The sequence below is a fragment of the Salmo trutta genome, unplaced genomic scaffold (genome assembly GCF_901001165.1).
Source record: "Salmo trutta unplaced genomic scaffold, fSalTru1.1, whole genome shotgun sequence".
In the NCBI taxonomy this organism is placed as follows: Eukaryota; Metazoa; Chordata; class Actinopteri; order Salmoniformes; family Salmonidae; genus Salmo; species Salmo trutta.
In genome coordinates, this window is record NW_021823104.1 from 1,465,502 (window position 1) to 1,482,080 (window position 16,579).

At 47.9% G+C, this 16,579-nt stretch overlaps 2 protein-coding genes and 1 long non-coding RNA gene across 6 annotated transcripts in view; 1 reads left to right on the forward strand and 2 right to left on the reverse strand.

Moving 5' to 3' along the window:
* LOC115188904 (serine hydroxymethyltransferase, cytosolic) overlaps positions 1–8,996 on the forward strand; it is a 27,545-nt gene extending 18,549 nt beyond the window's left edge. For all 4 annotated transcript variants that reach the window (XM_029747732.1, XM_029747735.1, XM_029747733.1 and 1 more), the window contains 4 exons: positions 4,279–4,401; positions 7,138–7,254; positions 7,681–7,791; positions 8,077–8,996. In XM_029747732.1, the coding sequence (XP_029603592.1) occupies positions 4,279–4,401; positions 7,138–7,254; positions 7,681–7,791; positions 8,077–8,249 (524 nt within the window). In that variant the 3' untranslated portion in view covers positions 8,250–8,996. The remainder of the gene's footprint in view (positions 1–4,278; positions 4,402–7,137; positions 7,255–7,680; positions 7,792–8,076) is intronic.
* The window catches only part of LOC115188874 (regulator of G-protein signaling 11-like), a 448,181-nt gene that overhangs the window by 205,037 nt on the left and 226,565 nt on the right, over positions 1–16,579 (reverse strand).
* Positions 12,129–13,043, reverse strand: LOC115188914 (uncharacterized). The gene is made up of 2 exons (XR_003876625.1): positions 12,500–13,043; positions 12,129–12,437 (listed from the first exon to the last, which is right to left on the reverse strand). It is a non-coding gene; the product is annotated as an uncharacterized LOC115188914 (long non-coding RNA).

The window sequence follows — 16,579 nt, forward strand, 5'->3', positions numbered from 1 at the left end:
AGCCAGGACACCTCACTACCACACTATGACAGGTAAAGTAGCCAGGTCACCTCACTATGACAGGTAAAGTAGCCAGGTCACCTCACTACCACACTATGACAGGTAAAGTAGCCAGGTCACCTCACTATGACAGGTAAAGTAGCCAGGACACCACACTATGACAGGTAAAGTAGCTAGGTCACCTCACTATGACAGGTAAAGTAGCCAGGACACCTCACTATGACAGGTAAAGTAGCCAGGACACCTCACTATGACAGGTAAAGTAGCCAGGTCACCTCACTATGACAGGTAAAGTAGCCAGGACACCTCACAACCACACTATGACAGGTAAAGTAGCTAGGTCACCTCACTATGACAGGTAAAGTAGCCAGGTCACCTCACTATGACAGGTAAAGTAGCCAGGACACCTCACTATGACAGGTAAAGTAGCCAGGACACCTCACTATGACAGGTAAAGTAGCCAGGACACCTCACTATGACAGGTACAGTAGCCAGGACACCTCACTATGACAGGTAAAGTAGCCAGTACACCACACTATGACAGGTAAAGTAGCCAGGACACCTCACTATGACAGGTAAAGTAGCCAGGTCACCTCACTATGACAGGTAAAGTAGCCAGGACACCTCACTATGACAGGTAAAGTAGCCAGGTCACCTCACTATGACAGGTAAAGTAGCCAGGACACCTCACTATGACAGGTAAAGTAGCCAGGACACCTCACTACCACACTATGACAGGTAAAGTAGCCAGGACACCTCACTACCACACTATGACAGGTAAAGTAGCCAGTACACCTCACTATGACAGGTAAAGTAGCCAGGACACCTCACTATGACAGGTAAAGTAGCCAGGACACCTCACTATGACAGGTAAAGTAGCCAGGTCACCTCACTATGACAGGTAAAGTAGCCAGGACACCACACTATGACAGGTAAAGTAGCCAGGACACCTCACTATGACAGGTAAAGTAGCCAGGTCACCTCACTATGACAGGTAAAGTAGCCAGGACACCTCACTATGACAGGTAAAGTAGCCTGGACACCTCACTATGACAGGTAAAGTAGCCAGGACACCTCACTACCACACTATGACAGGTAAAGTAGCCAGGTCACCTCACTATGACAGGTAAAGTAGCCAGGACACCTCACTATGACAGGTAAAGTAGCCAGGACACCTCACTACCACACTATGACAGGTAAAGTAGCTAGGTCACCTCACTATGAGAGGTAAAGTAGCCAGGTCACCTCACTATGACAGGTAAAGTAGCCAGGACGCCTCACTACCACACTATGACAGGTAAAGTAGCCAGGTCACCTCACTACCACACTATGACAGGTAAAGTAGCCAGGTCACCTCACTATGACAGGTAAAGTAGCCAGGACACCTCACTATGACAGGTAAAGTAGCCAGGTCACCACACTATGACAGGTAAAGTAGCCAGGACACCTCACTATGACAGGTAAAGTAGCCAGGACACAACACTATGACAGGTAAAGTAGCCAGGACACCTCACTACCACACTATGACAGGTAAAGTAGCCAGGACACCTCACTATGACAGGTAAAGTAGCCAGGTCACCTCACTATGACAGGTAAAGTAGCCAGGACACCTCACTATGACAGGTAAAGTAGCCAGGTCACCTCACTATGACAGGTAAAGTAGCCAGGACACCTCACTATGACAGGTAAAGTAGCCAGGTCACCACACTATGACAGGTAAAGTAGCCAGGACACCTCACTATGACAGGTAAAGTAGCCAGGACACCTCACTACCTCACTATGGCAGGTAAAGTAGCCAGGTCACCTCACTATGACAGGTAAAGTAGCCAGGACACCTCACTACCACACTATGACAGGTAAAGTAGCCAGGACACCTCACTATGACAGGTGAAGTAGCCAGGACACCTCACTATGACAGGTAAAGTAGCCAGGACACCTCACTATGACAGGTAAAGCAGCCAGGACACCACACTATGACAGGTAAAGTAGCCAGGACACCTCACTATGACAGGTAAAGTAGCCAGAACACCTCACTATGACAGGTAAAGTAGCCAGGACACCTCACTATGACAGGTAAAGTAGCCAGGACACCTCACTATGACAGGTAAAGTAGCTAGGACACCTCACTACCACACTATGACAGGTAAAGTAGCCAGGAGACCTCACTATGACAGGTAAAGTAGCCAGGACACCTCACTATGACAGGTAAAGTAGCCAGGTCACCTCACAACCACACAGTGTGTGTAGTGTTCTAGTATATACAGTGCCTTCGGAAAGTATTCAGACCCCTTGACTTTTTCCACATTTTGTTAACGTTACAGCCTTATTCTAAAATATATTTAAAAAAAATATTCCTCTTCAATCTACACACGATACTCCGTAATGACAAAGTGAAAACAGGTTTTTAGAATTGTTTACAAATATATAATTAGAATAAAAACATAGCTTATTTTCATAAGTATTCAGGACCCTTTTTGCTATGAGACTTGAAATGGAGCTCAGATGCTTCCTGTTTCCATTGATCATCCTTGAGATGTTTGTGCACGTCAGAGCAAACACCAAGCCATGAGGTCAAACAATTTGTCCGTAAGAGCTCCAAGACGGGGATTGTGTCGAGGCACAGATCTGGGGATAGAAGGGTAGCAAAATGTCTGCAGCATTGAAGGTCCCCAAGAACACAGTGGGTCTCCATCGCTCCCGAGTGGCGCAGCGGTCTAAGGCACTGCATCTCAGTGCTAGAGGCGTCACTACAGACCCTGGTTTGATTCCAGGCTGTATCACAACCAGCTGTGATTGGGAGTCCCATAGGGCGGCACACAGTCCCTGGTTTGAATCCAGGCTGTATCACATCCGGCTGTGATTGGGAGTCCCATAGGGCGGCACACAATTTGGACCAGCATCGTCCGGGTTTGGCCCAGGGAACGCCGTCATTGTAAATACGAATTTGTTCTTTACTGACTTGCCGAGTTAAATTAAACCTAAATAGAAAAAGTTTGGAACCACCAAGACTCTTCATAGAGCCGCCCGGCCAAACTGAGCAATCGGGGGAGAAGGGCCTTGGTCTGGGAGGTGACCAAGGACCCGATGGTCACTCTGACAGAGCTCCAGAGTTTCTCTATGGAGATGAGAGAACCTTCCAGAAGGACAACCATCTCTGCAGCACTCTACCAATCAGGCCTTTATGGTAGAGTGGCCAGACGGAAGCCACTCCTCAGTAAAAGGCACATGACAGCCCACTTGGAGTTTGCCAAAAGGCACCTAAAGGACTCTGACCATGAGAAACAAGATTCTCTGGTCTGATGAAACCAATATTGATCTCTTTGGCCTGAAAGCCAAGCGTCACGTCTGGAGGAAACCTGGCACCATCCCTACGGTGAAGCATGGTGGTGGCAGCATCATGCTGTGGGGATGTTTTTCAGCAGCAGGGACTGGGAGACTAGTCAGGATCAAAGGAAAGATGAACGGAGCAAAGTGCAGAGAGATCCTTGATGAAAACCTGCTCCAGAGCGCTCAGGACCTCAGACTGGGGTGAAGGTTCACTTTCCAAGAGGACAACGACCCTAAGCACACAGCCAAGACAACGCAGGAGTGGCTTTGGGACAAGTCTCTGAATGTCCTTGAGTGGCCCAGCCAGAGCTCGGACTTGAACCTGATCGAACATCTCTGGAGAGACCTGAAAATAGCTGTGCAGCGACGCTCCCCATCCAACCTGACAGAGTTTAAGAGGATCTGCAGAGAAGAATGGGAGAAACTCCCCAAATACAGGTGTGCTAAGCTTGTAGCATATCATACATCGCTGCCAAAGCTGCTTCAACAAAGTACTGAGTAAACGGTCTGAATACTTATGTAAATGTGATGTTTATTTTTTATACATTTGCAAAAAATTCCAAAAACCAGTTTTTGCTTTGTCATTATGGGGTATTGTGTGTAAATTGATAAAGCAGGCTCTAACCCCCAGAGGTTAAGGGTTAATGTGTGTGAATGTTTCTCCAGGTGTGGCGGTGGCCCTGAAGCAGGCTCTAAACCCCAGAGGTTAAGGGTTAATGTGTGTGAATGTTTCTCCAGGTGTGGCGGTGGCCCTGAAGCAGGCTCTAACCCTCAGAGTTTAAGGGTTAATGTGTGTGAATGTTTCTCCAGGTGTGGCGGTGGCCCTAACCCCCCAGAGTTTAAGGGTTAGTGTGTGTTAATGTGTGTGAATGTTTCTCCAGTTGTGATGGCCCTGAAGCAGGCTTTGACCCCAGAGGTTAAGGGTTAATGTGTGTGTGAATGTTTCTCCAGGTGTGGCGGTGGCCCTGAAGCAGGCTCTAACCCCAGAGTTTAAGGCATATCAGTACCAGGTGCTCTCTAACTGCAGAGCTATGGCCAACGCCCTCATCAACCACGGGTACAAGATCGTCACCGGTGAGACAATAATGTCATGGTTGTGGTTAACAGACTAACACCTGCGTTGGACACGCTGTAAGCCAATGTTTCCCGAACTGGGTCCTGGGGACCCCAAGGGGTGAATATTTGTTTTTTTTCCCCTAGGACCTGTGTAGTGCTAGTTCGGGAAACGCTGCTGTTAGGGATGGCCTCGGTTATTCCTTATCCCAACAGATGTTACTGTTACAATAGTTGAGGACCTCCCGAGTGGCGCAGTGGTCTAAGGCGCTGCATCGCAGTGCTAGCTGTGCCACTAGAGATTCTGGGTTCGAGTCCAGGCTCTGTCGCAGCCGGCCGCGACCGGGAGACCCATGGGGCGGTGCACAATTGACCCAGCGTCGCCCAGGTTAGGAAGAGGGTTTGGCCGGCAGGGATGTCCTTGTCCCATCGCGCTCTAGCGACTCCTGTGGCGTGCCGGGCGCAGTGCACGCTGACACGGTCGCCAGGTGTACTGTGTTTCCTCCGACACATTGGTGCGGCTGGCTTACCGGGTTAAGTGGGCATTGTGTCAAGAAGCAGTGCAGCTGGATTGTGTTTCTGAGGAGGCACGGCTCTCGGTCTTCGCCTCTCCCGAGTCCGTACGGGAGTTGCAGTGATGAGACAAGACTGTAACTTCCAATTGAATACCACGAAATTGGGGAGGAAAAAGGGGTAAAGAAAATACAGATAAAGTAAATTTTACAATACTTGTTGTTAACCCTGTGTGTTAACTATGAATGGGCACGGTTATTCAATATCCCAATGGACGTTGATATTAAAATACTTGAGTATTCATTTTTGCAAAAAACAATTTATAGGCCTATTTTAATATTGACATTTTTTTTTATATAAAATTGATAAATCAAACTTTTTAATGTAATTTTTTATGACGTGCGCCCCATAAACATACCTGTAGCCGTCCGGTAGCCTTCACGTGTGTAGGTCGTTGTTCATGTTGGCCAATCAAAGCTGCAAAAATATACCAAAATTAAGCATTATTTGATGAAATAACTTTAGAAAAGGGGGCACGAGACAGGGATGTCCCCTGTCGCCCTTCCTGTTTGCCAGTGGTAATTGAACTGCTTAGATATGGACCGAAACGTTAACGGGTATCAAAATTGGCAAACCATGAACAAAAACTCTACTTATTTACCGACGATCTCCTGATATACCTGACTAAAAATGAAAACTCAATGCCCCCCACCCCCAATCCCCTTTTGTAAAAAATATTTTCAGAATAAGCCAACATTTTAGGAGATCAAATTTACATGGAAATAATGGCAATAGGAAGAAGAAGAACTCATGATATACAACTTTAAAAACATCTGAAATACTGAGGAAGCTTAATAAGTGAGAACAAACATATATAATGATAACTTTATCCCATTACTCAACAACATGAAATCAGATCTAAAGGAATTATATTACTCACATGCATACAGACAGCTATATACATACAGATACAATTAATCTCTTCAGAATGGCTCCCAAAGTTTTTATAAATACCAATTACCCCACCAAAAGACATTTCTTTAAAAAGTATAGTCGTGCCATAAAGACTTCATATGGGCAGATAAACTCATAGAATAAATAGGAACCGTTTAAATCTTAAACTTCCTAAATCTGAGGGGGGGGGGTTTAACCTTCCTAAATCTGAGGGGGGGTTTTAACTTTCCTAAATCTGAGGGGGGGTTTTAACCTTCCTAAATCTGAGGGGGGGTTTTAACCTTCCTAAATCTGAGGGGGGGGTTTTAACCGTCCTAAATCTGAGGGGGGGGGGGGGGGGGGTTTAACCTTCCTAAATCTGAGGGGGGGGGGTTTTAACCTTCCTAAATCTGAGGGGGGGGGGTTTTAACCATCCTAAATCTGAGGGGGGGGGGGGTTTAACCTTCCTAAATCTGAGGGGGGGTTTTAACCTTCCTAAATCTGAGGGGGGGGGTTTAACCTTCCTAAATCTGAGGGGGGGGTTTTAACCTTCCTAAATCTGAGGGGGGGGTTTTAACCTTCCTAAATCTGAGGGGGGGGTTTTAACCTTCCTAAATCTGAGGGGGGGGGTTTTAACCTTCCTAAATCTGAGGGGGGGGGTTTAACCTTCCTAAATCTGAGGGGGGGGGTTTAACCTTCCTAAATCTGAGGGGGGGGGTTTAAGCTTCCTAAATCTGAGGGGGGATTTAAGATACCCCTCCCCCCTCTCTCCTCGCTAGCTCGCTATGAAAGATGTTTGTTCTCGGAAGTACGGTAACTAATCAGTCTCTCACCGTTCCAAAAAATACTGAATCTTAAGACGTCGATATCCCGGCGAGAATTGAATCTTGACACTCAGAAATGGGAGTCGACGTGCAAGGAGCCGAGGAATCGATTGTTTTGGAGTGTAGACTCTTCACCACTACGGCATCGTTGTTAAACAGTTGGACATAGTGCTGTATGGTAATACTTTGAGATGTTAAATGAGAAGGAGATGCCAACATTACGAGGTGGAATTTAGGTACAGTAACGGTACTGTGACACCCAAACGCACCGCTGGCAGCTGCATTTGGGGAATTTTATGGATTTTTCTTATTGTTTTAATGGAAAAACAATATTTTTTGTTGTTGTTGTTTTTAAACATTAAGAAAAACTGTCAATTTGTCACATCCCTAGTTGCTATATGGTTGTGTTTATGTTGTGGTATGGTTGTGTTTATGTTGTGGTATGGTTGTGTTTATGTTGTGGTATGGTTGTGTTTATGTTCTCCAGGGGGTTCTGATAACCATCTGATCTTACTGGACCTGAGGCCCAACGGGACGGACGGAGGACGAGCTGAGAAGGTTCTAGAAGCTGCTGCCATCGCCTGCAACAAGAACACCTGCCCAGGTAAGTAACAGACACTGTCCTCTGTAGGTGATGAGAGAGCTCTGTCTCCCAGTGGTCTATATGTGTGTGTGTATATACGTAATGTGTGTGTGTATAAGTAACGTGTGTGTGTGTGTGTGTGTGTGTACATAATATGTGTGTGTATATATGTAACGTGTGTGTGTGTGTGTGTGTGTAGGTGATGAGAGTGCTCTGTGTCCCAGTGGTCTATATGTATATATGTGTGTGTGTGTGTGTGTGTGTACGTAATATGTGTGTATATAGGAACTGACCCTGTGTGTGTGTGTGTGTGTGTGTGTGTGTGTGTGTGTGTGTAGGTGTAGGTGATGAGAGTGCATTGCGTCCCAGCGGTCTATATGTGTGTGTGTGTACGTAATGTGTGTGTATATAGGAACTGACCCTGTGTGTGTGTGTGTGTGTGTGTAGGTGATAAGAGTGCATTGCGTCCCAGCGGTCTGAGGTTCGGCTCTCCTGCTCTGACCTCCAGGGGAATGGTTGAGGACGACTTCAGGAAGGTCGCAGAGTTCATCCACAGAGGTGACCTCTAACCCCTGACCTCTGTGTCTATAGACATAGTTCTGACCCTAGATGTCCAGCTAGCAGACCAAGGCCCCTCTAACCCCTGACCTTTAACCCCTGACCTCTGTGTCTATAGACATAGTTCTGACCCTAGATGTCCAGCTAGCAGACCAAGGCCCCTTTAACCCCTGACCTTTAACCCCTGACCTCTGTGGCTATAGACATAGTACTGACCCTAGATGTCTAGCTAGCAGACCAAGGCCCCTCTAACCCCTGAACTCTCACCCCTCGTTCTCCCTACAGGTATCCAGATTACCCTGGACGTCCAGGCCTCTCTGCAGCCCAAGGCCACCCTGAAGGAGTTTAAGGAGGCCCTTGCAGGGGAGGTGAAGCACCAGGAACGGGTAGCAGAGCTGAGAGGCGAGGTGGAAGCTTTCGCCGGGAGGTTCCCCATGCCTGGTCTGGAGGAACTTTAGAAGACCAGGGTCCGATGGCTCTTACTGCTGGACGGCTGTGTGTGTTTGGGTGCCTTTTCCTCTGCTGTTGCACCCTGTTGAATAAGCTTCCCATCTCCCACTCAAACTATTCAGCCTTTTTGTTTCATTAGTCCACTGTTGTTACAATCCCAGAATGTGTTGCAGGTCAGTTTGTCAAGATGAAGGAAATTCAAGAAGAGACGTCACCCTACCACATCATCATACTTATTGGCACATCCTTTCTCTTGAAAACTTGACCGCTGACCTGCAAAACGGACTGTTTCCCTTCTCTGCTGTCCTCTGCCTTAACGGTTTGACGGACTGTTTCCCTTCTCTGCTGTCCTCTGCCTTAACGGTTTGACTGACTGTTTCCCTTCTCTGCTGTCCTCTGCCTTAACGGTTTGACTGACTGTTTCCCTTCTCTGCTGTCCTCTGCCTTAACGGTTTGACTGACTGTTTCCCTTCTCTGCTGTCCTCTGCCTTAACGGTTTGACTGACTGGTTTGTCCTCTGCCTTAACGGTTTGACTGACTGGTTTATCCTCTGCCTTAACGGTTTGACTGACTGGTTTGTCCTCTGCGTTAACGGTTTGTCTGACTGTTTCCCTTCTCTGCTGTCCTCTGCCTTAACGGTTTGACTGACTGGTTTGTCCTCTGCCTTAACGGTTTGACTGACTGGTTTGTCCTCTGCCTTAACGGTTTGATGTAACGAAACCCAAGACAAATAAAACTCAAATATGTGGAACACACCTCAGTCTCTACCGTCTCTTGTTCTTCAGAAGATGAACGTCACTGTAGACGGCATGTGTGAATCAATGGATGTGATTAGAGGATGCATTGTGGGTAAATATAGAGCCCGTCGGCCATTAGGATTTGGTTCCAGACATACACACACACACATTTGAAAGAGAAAGATACCTAGTCAGTTACACAACTGACTGGAGAGGAACCAGCTGTGTTTTATCTGACTGGAGAGGAACCAGCTGTGTTTTATCTGACTGGAGAGGAACCAGCTGTGTTTTATCTGACTGGAGAGGAACCAGCTGTGTTTTATCTGACTGGAGAGGAACCAGCTGTGTTTTATCTGACTGGAGAGGAACCGGCTGTGTTTTATCTGACTGGAGAGGAGAGGAACCGGCTGTGTTTTATCTGACTGGAGAGGAGAGGAACCAGCTGTGTTTTATCTGACTGGAGAGGAGAGGAACCAGCTGTGTTTTATCTGACTGGAGAGGAACCGGCTGTGTTTTATCTGACTGGAGAGGAGAGGAACCGGCTGTGTTTTATCTGACTGGAGAGGAGAGGAACCAGCTGTGTTTTATCTGACTGGAGAGGAACCAGCTGTGTTTTATCTGACTGGAGAGGAACCAGCTGTGTTTTATCTGACTGTAGAGGAACCAGCTGTGTTTTATCTGACTGGAGAGGAGAGGAACCAGCTGTGTTTTATCTGACTGGAGAGGAACCGGCTGTGTTTTATCTGACTGGAGAGGAACCGGCTGTGTTTTATCTGACTGGAGAGGAACCGGCTGTGTTTTATCTGACTGGAGAGGAACTAAGCTGTGTTTTATCTGACTGGAGAGGAACCAGCTGTGTTTTATCTGACTGGAGAGGAACCAGCTGTGTTTTATCCGACTGGAGAGGAGAGGAACCAGCTGTGTTTTATCTGACTGGAGAGGAACCAGCTGTGTTTTATCTGACTGGAGAGGAACCGGCTGTGTTTTATCTGACTGGAGAGGAACAGCTGTGTTTTATCTGACTGGAGAGGAGAGGAACCAGCTGTGTTTTATCTGACTGGAGAGGAGAGGAACCAGCTGTGTTTTATCCCCCTGGAGAGGAACCAGCTGTGTTTTATCCGACTGGAGAGGAGAGGAACCAGCTGTGTTTTATCTGACTGGAGAGGAACCGGCTGTGTTTTATCTGACTGGAGAGGAACAGCTGTGTTTTATCTGACTGGAGAGGAGAGGAACCAGCTGTGTTTTATCCCCCTGGAGAGGAACCAGCTGTGTTTTATCTGACTGGAGAGGAACCGGCTGTGTTTTATCTGACTGGAGAGGAGAGGAACCAGCTGTGTTTTATCTGACTGGAGAGGAGAGGAACCGGCTGTGTTTTGTCTGACTGGAGAGGAACCAGCTGTTTTATCTGACTGGAGAGGAACCAGCTGTGCTTTATCTGACTGTAGAGGAACCAGCTGTGTTTTATCTGACTGGAGAGGAGAGGAACCAGCTGTGTTTTATCTGACTGGAGAGGAACCGGCTGTGTTTTATCTGACTGGAGAGGAACCAGCTGTGTTTTATCTGACTGGAGAGGAGAGGAACCAGCTGTGTTTTATCTGACTGGAGAGGAGAGGAACCGGCTGTGTTTTATCTGACTGGAGAGGAGAGGAACCGGCTGTGTTTTATCCCCCTGGAGAGGAACCAGCTGTGTTTTATCTGACTGGAGAGGAACCGGCTGTGTTTTATCTGACTGGAGAGGAACCGGCTGTGTTTTATCTGACTGGAGAGGAGAGGAACCAGCTGTGTTTTATCTGACTGGAGAGGAGAGGAACCGGCTGTGTTTTATCTGACTGGAGAGGAACCAGCTGTGCTTTATCTGACTGTAGAGGAACCAGCTGTGTTTTATCTGACTGGAGAGGAACCAGCTGTGTTTTATCTGACTGGAGAGGAACCAGCTGTGTTTTATCTGACTGGAGAGGAGAGGAACCAGCTGTGTTTTATCTGACTGGAGAGGAGAGGAACCAGCTGTGTTTTATCTGACTGGAGAGGAACCAGCTGTGCTTTATCTGACTGTAGAGGAACCAGCTGTGTTTTATCTGACTGGAGAGGAACCAGCTGTGTTTTATCTGACTGGAGAGGAGAGGAACCAGCTGTGTTTTATCTGACTGGAGAGGAACCGGCTGTGTTTTATCTGACTGGAGAGGAACCAGCTGTGCTTTATCTGACTGTAGAGGAACCAGCTGTGTTTTATCTGACTGGAGAGGAACCAGCTGTGTTTTATCTGACTGGAGAGGAACCAGCTGTGTTTTATCTGACTGGAGAGGAGAGGAACCAGCTGTGTTTTATCTGACTGTAGAGGAACCAGCTGTGTTTTATCTGACTGGAGAGGAACCAGCTGTGTTTTATCTGACTGGAGAGGAGAGGAACCAGCTGTGTTTTATCTGACTGGAGAGGAGAGGAACCAGCTGTGTTTTATCTTTAATACTGATCATCGTCAGGTTGGCGGCATCTCAGTAACAACACCCAACAACTTTACAAATCGACAGAAACATTCAATAATTGAATGTCATTATAATAACAATACATCATAATGGTATGAACCTGACAGACATTCAGCTCTATTTAACACTGGTCACAGATCAGTCTTATGGTCAGTTATATATATCACCTCTCTAATGGTGACCTGTTAGGACTGATTCTAGGTCAGTTATATATATATATATATACACATTTTAGTCATTTAGCAGAGGCTCTTATCCAGAGCGACTTACAGTAGTGAATGCATACATTTCAGACATTTCATACATTTTTTTCCCCCCCGTACTGGTCCCCCGTGGGAATCGAACCCACAACCCTGGCGTTGCAAACACCATGCTCTACCAACTGAGCCACACATATATATCACCCCTCGTTAGGACTGGAGGGAGGAAGGAAGCTGTTCCTAGATTCAAATCCGATCTCCTCTTTTCGGCTATGCACCTTATTAAAAGGTAAAGTTTCCACGTTAACGGTAGGCTCAATCGTAAATGACCTTTTTAAAGGGCTCAGTTCAAACCGGAGCACTAAAGATCTGCTTTATAGCGAGAGAGACGACCATGTTTTTCCCCGCTCGTGGTCGCTGTGACCCGCATTCATGGTAAACTGCATGTGACGGCTCAATCGTAAATTACCTTTTTTTTTTTAAACGTGAACTATAACCCGGATCTTCTGCAGATCAGATTGAATCTAGCCAAGGGCTATTTCTTTCTGGTCCTGGAGGGACGAAACTCTTCTGGTTCTCATCCTCTACCTCTAATCCGAGACTCGTTCAGACTGGAGACTCGTTCAGACCCGAGACTCGTTCAGACCCGAGACTCGTTCAGACCCGAGACTCGTTCAGACCCGAGACTCGTTCAGACCCGAGACTCATTCAGACCCGAGACTCATTCAGACCTGGGGACATCAGGTTGAGACTCATTCAGACCTGAGACTCATTCAGACCTGGGGACATCAGGTAGAGACTCATTCAGACCTGGGGACATCAGGCTGAGACTCATTCAGACCTGGGGACATCAGGTTGAGACTCATTCAGACCTGAGGACATCAGGTAGAGACTCATTCAGACCTGAGGACATCAGGTAGAGACTCATTCAGACCTGAGGACATCAGGTAGAGACTCATTCAGACCTGGGGACATCAGGTAGAGACTCATTCAGACCTGGTGACATCAGGTAGAGACTCATTCAGACCTGAGGACATCAGGTTGAGACTCATTCAGATCTGAGACTCGTTCAGACCTGGGGACATCAGGCTGAGACTCATTCAGACCTGGGGACATCAGGTTGAGACTCATTCAGACCTGAGACTCATTCAGACCTGGGGACATCAGGCTGAGACTCATTCAGACCTGGGGACATCAGGTAGAGACTCATTCAGACCTGGGGACATCAGGTAGAGACTCATTCAGACCTGGGGACATCAGGCTGAGACTCATTCAGACCTGGGGACATCAGGTTGAGACTCATTCAGACCTGAGGACATCAGGTAGAGACTCATTCAGACCTGAGGACATCAGGTAGAGACTCATTCAGACCTGAGGACATCAGGTAGAGACTCATTCAGACCTGGGGACATCAGGTAGAGACTCATTCAGACCTGGGGACATCAGGTAGAGACTCATTCAGACCTGAGGACATCAGGTTGAGACTCATTCAGATCTGAGACTCGTTCAGACCTGGGGACATCAGGCTGAGACTCATTCAGACCTGGGGACATCAGGTTGAGACTCATTCAGACCTGGGGACATCAGGCTGAGACTCATTCAGACCTGGGGACATCAGGTAGAGACTCATTCAGACCTGGGGACATCAGGTAGAGACTCATTCAGACCTGAGACTCATTCAGACCTGGGGACATCAGGTAGAGACTCATTCAGACCTGGGGACATCAGGTAGAGACTCATTCAGACCTGGGGACGTCAGGTAGAGACTCATTCAGACCTGGGGACATCAGGTAGAGACTCATTCAGACCTGGGGACATCAGGTAGAGACTCATTCAGACCTGGGGACATCAGGTAGAGACTCATTCAGACCTGGGGACATCAGGTAGAGACTCATTCAGACCTGGGGACATCAGGTAGAGACTCATTCAGACCTGGGATTCATTCAGACCTGGGGACATCAGGTAGGAAGAGAAAGCAGAAAGGTTTGGGCCCTCAGGACCAGAATAATACTTCCGACATTGAAACACAACAGCTATACAAAACTAGGTGAAACCAGACCTGATGCAACTCACACACACACACACACACATTAAAACACACACACAATAAGCACACACAAACACACACACACACATACAATAAGCACACACACAATAAGCACACACACACACACACACACACATTAAAACACACACACAATAAGCACACACACACACACAATAAGCACACACACACATACAATAAGCACACACACAATAAGCACACACACACATACAATAAGCACACACACAATAAGCACACACACAATAAGCACACTGTGGTAAGACTGTTTTGGGTTCCATTTTGTCTGCATTTAGCCAATCTGTAACAATCAGAAGAATAAAATACACATCCAAACATCTTGACCTTTGAACAAACAGCAAGATGGAATGACCCTTGTGAAGGAAACTCCAACATACAGTGTTTTAATAGGACGTCGGGTCCTCCACCAACCAGAACAGCTTTAATACACCTTGGCATCGATTCTACAAGTGTCTGGGAAGTCTATCGGAGGGATGAGACGCCAGTCTTCCACGAGGAAATTCCATCATTTGGTGTTTTGTTGATGGTGGTGTGGAATAATGCCGGTCTTAGGCACCGATCCAGAATCTCCCAGAAGTTGTTTAATCGGGGGTTTGAGATCCGGTGACTGAGACGGACGTGGCATTACGGTTTACATCGTTTTCATGCTCATCAAACCATTTCGGTGAACACTCGTTCCCTGTGGATGAGGGGCATCGCCATGGTAGCCAGAATAATGGCCTGCCCAGGATTTTCATACATGACCCCTAAGCATGATGGGATGTTAATTGCTTAATTAAGTCAGGAACCACACCTGTGTGAAAGTACCTGCTGTCAATATATTTTGTGTCCCTCATTTACAATAAGGGTTTTGGCAGTTACCTGTAGATTGCAGAACAGTAGTTAGGATACTGGGGGACCAGTAGCTGGTTAGGATACTGGGGGACCAGTAGCTGGTTAGGATACTGGGGGACCAGTAGCTGGTTAGGATACTGGGGGACCAGTAGCTGGTTAGGATATTGGGGGACCAGTAGCTGGTTAGGATACTGGGGGACCAGTAGCTGGTTAGGATATTGGGGGACCAGTAGCTGGTTAGGATATTGGGGGACCAGTAGCTGGTTAGGATATTGGGGGACCAGTAGCTGGTTAGGATATTGGGGGACCAGTAGCTGGTTAGGATACTGGGGGACCAGTAGCTGGTTAGGATACTGGGGGACCAGTAGCTGGTTAGGATATTGGGGGACCAGTAGCTGGTTAGGATAATGGGGGACCAGTAGCTGGTTAGGATTCTGGGGGACCAGTAGCTGGTTAGGATACTGGGGGACCAGTAGCTGGTTAGGATACTGGGGGACCAGTAGCTGGTTAGGATAATGGGGGACCAGTAGCTGGTTAGGATACTGGGGGACCAGTAGCTGGTTAGGATATTGGGGGACCAGTAGCTGGTTAGGATACTGGGGGACCAGTAGCTGGTTAGGATATTGGGGGACCAGTAGCTGGTTAGGATATTGGGGGACCAGTAGCTGGTTAGGATACTGGGGGACCAGTAGCTGGTTAGGATACTGGGGGACCAGTAGCTGGTTAGGATACTGGGGGACCAGTAGCTGGTTAGGATATTGGGGGACCAGTAGCTGGTTAGGATACTGGGGGACCAGTAGCTGGTTAGGATATTGGGGGACCAGTAGCTGGTTAGGATATTGGGGGACCAGTAGCTGGTTAGGATATTGGGGGACCAGTAGCTGGTTAGGATATTGGGGGACCAGTAGCTGGTTAGGATACTGGGGGACCAGTAGCTGGTTAGGATACTGGGGGACCAGTAGATGGTTAGGATATTGGGGGACCAGTAGCTGGTTAGGATAATGGGGGACCAGTAGCTGGTTAGGATTCTGGGGGACCAGTAGCTGGTTAGGATACTGGGGGACCAGTAGCTGGTTAGGATACTGGGGGACCAGTAGCTGGTTAGGATAATGGGGGACCAGTAGCTGGTTAGGATACTGGGGGACCAGTAGCTGGTTAGGATATTGGGGGACCAGTAGCTGGTTAGGATACTGGGGGACCAGTAGCTGGTTAGGATATTGGGGGACCAGTAGCTGGTTAGGATATTGGGGGACCAGTAGCTGGTTAGGATTCTGGGGGACCAGTAGCTGGTTAGGATACTGGGGGACCAGTAGCTGGTTAGGATATTGGGGGACCAGTAGCTGGTTAGGATATTGGGGGACCAGTAGCTGGTTAGGATACTGGGGGACCAGTAGCTGGTTAGGATAATGGGGGACCAGTAGCTGGTTAGGATAATGGGGGACCAGTAGCTGGTTAGGATACTGGGGGACCAGTAGCTGGTTAGGATACTGGGGGACCAGTAGCTGGTTAGGATATTGGGGGACCACTAGCTGGTTAGGATACTGGGGGACCAGTAGCTGGTTAGGATACTGGGGGACCAGTAGCTGGTTAGGATACTGGGGGACCAGTAGCTGGTTAGGATATTGGGGGACCAGTAGCTGGTTAGGATATTGGGGGACCAGTAGCTGGTTAGGATATTGGGGGACCAGTAGCTGGTTAGGATACTGGGGGACCACTAGCTGGTTAGGATACTGGGGGACCACTAGCTGGTTAGGATACTGGGGGACCACTAGCTGGTTAGGATATTGGGGGACCAGTAGCTGGTTAGGATACTGGGGGACCAGTAGCTGGTTAGGATACTGGGGGACCAGTAGCTGGTTAGGATACTGGGGGACCACTAGCTGGTTAGGATATTGGGGGACCAGTAGCTGGTTAGGATACTGGGGGACCACTAGCTGGTTAGGATATTGGGGGACCAGTAGCTGGTTAGGATACTGGGGGACCAGTAGCTGGATGGAACGGCCA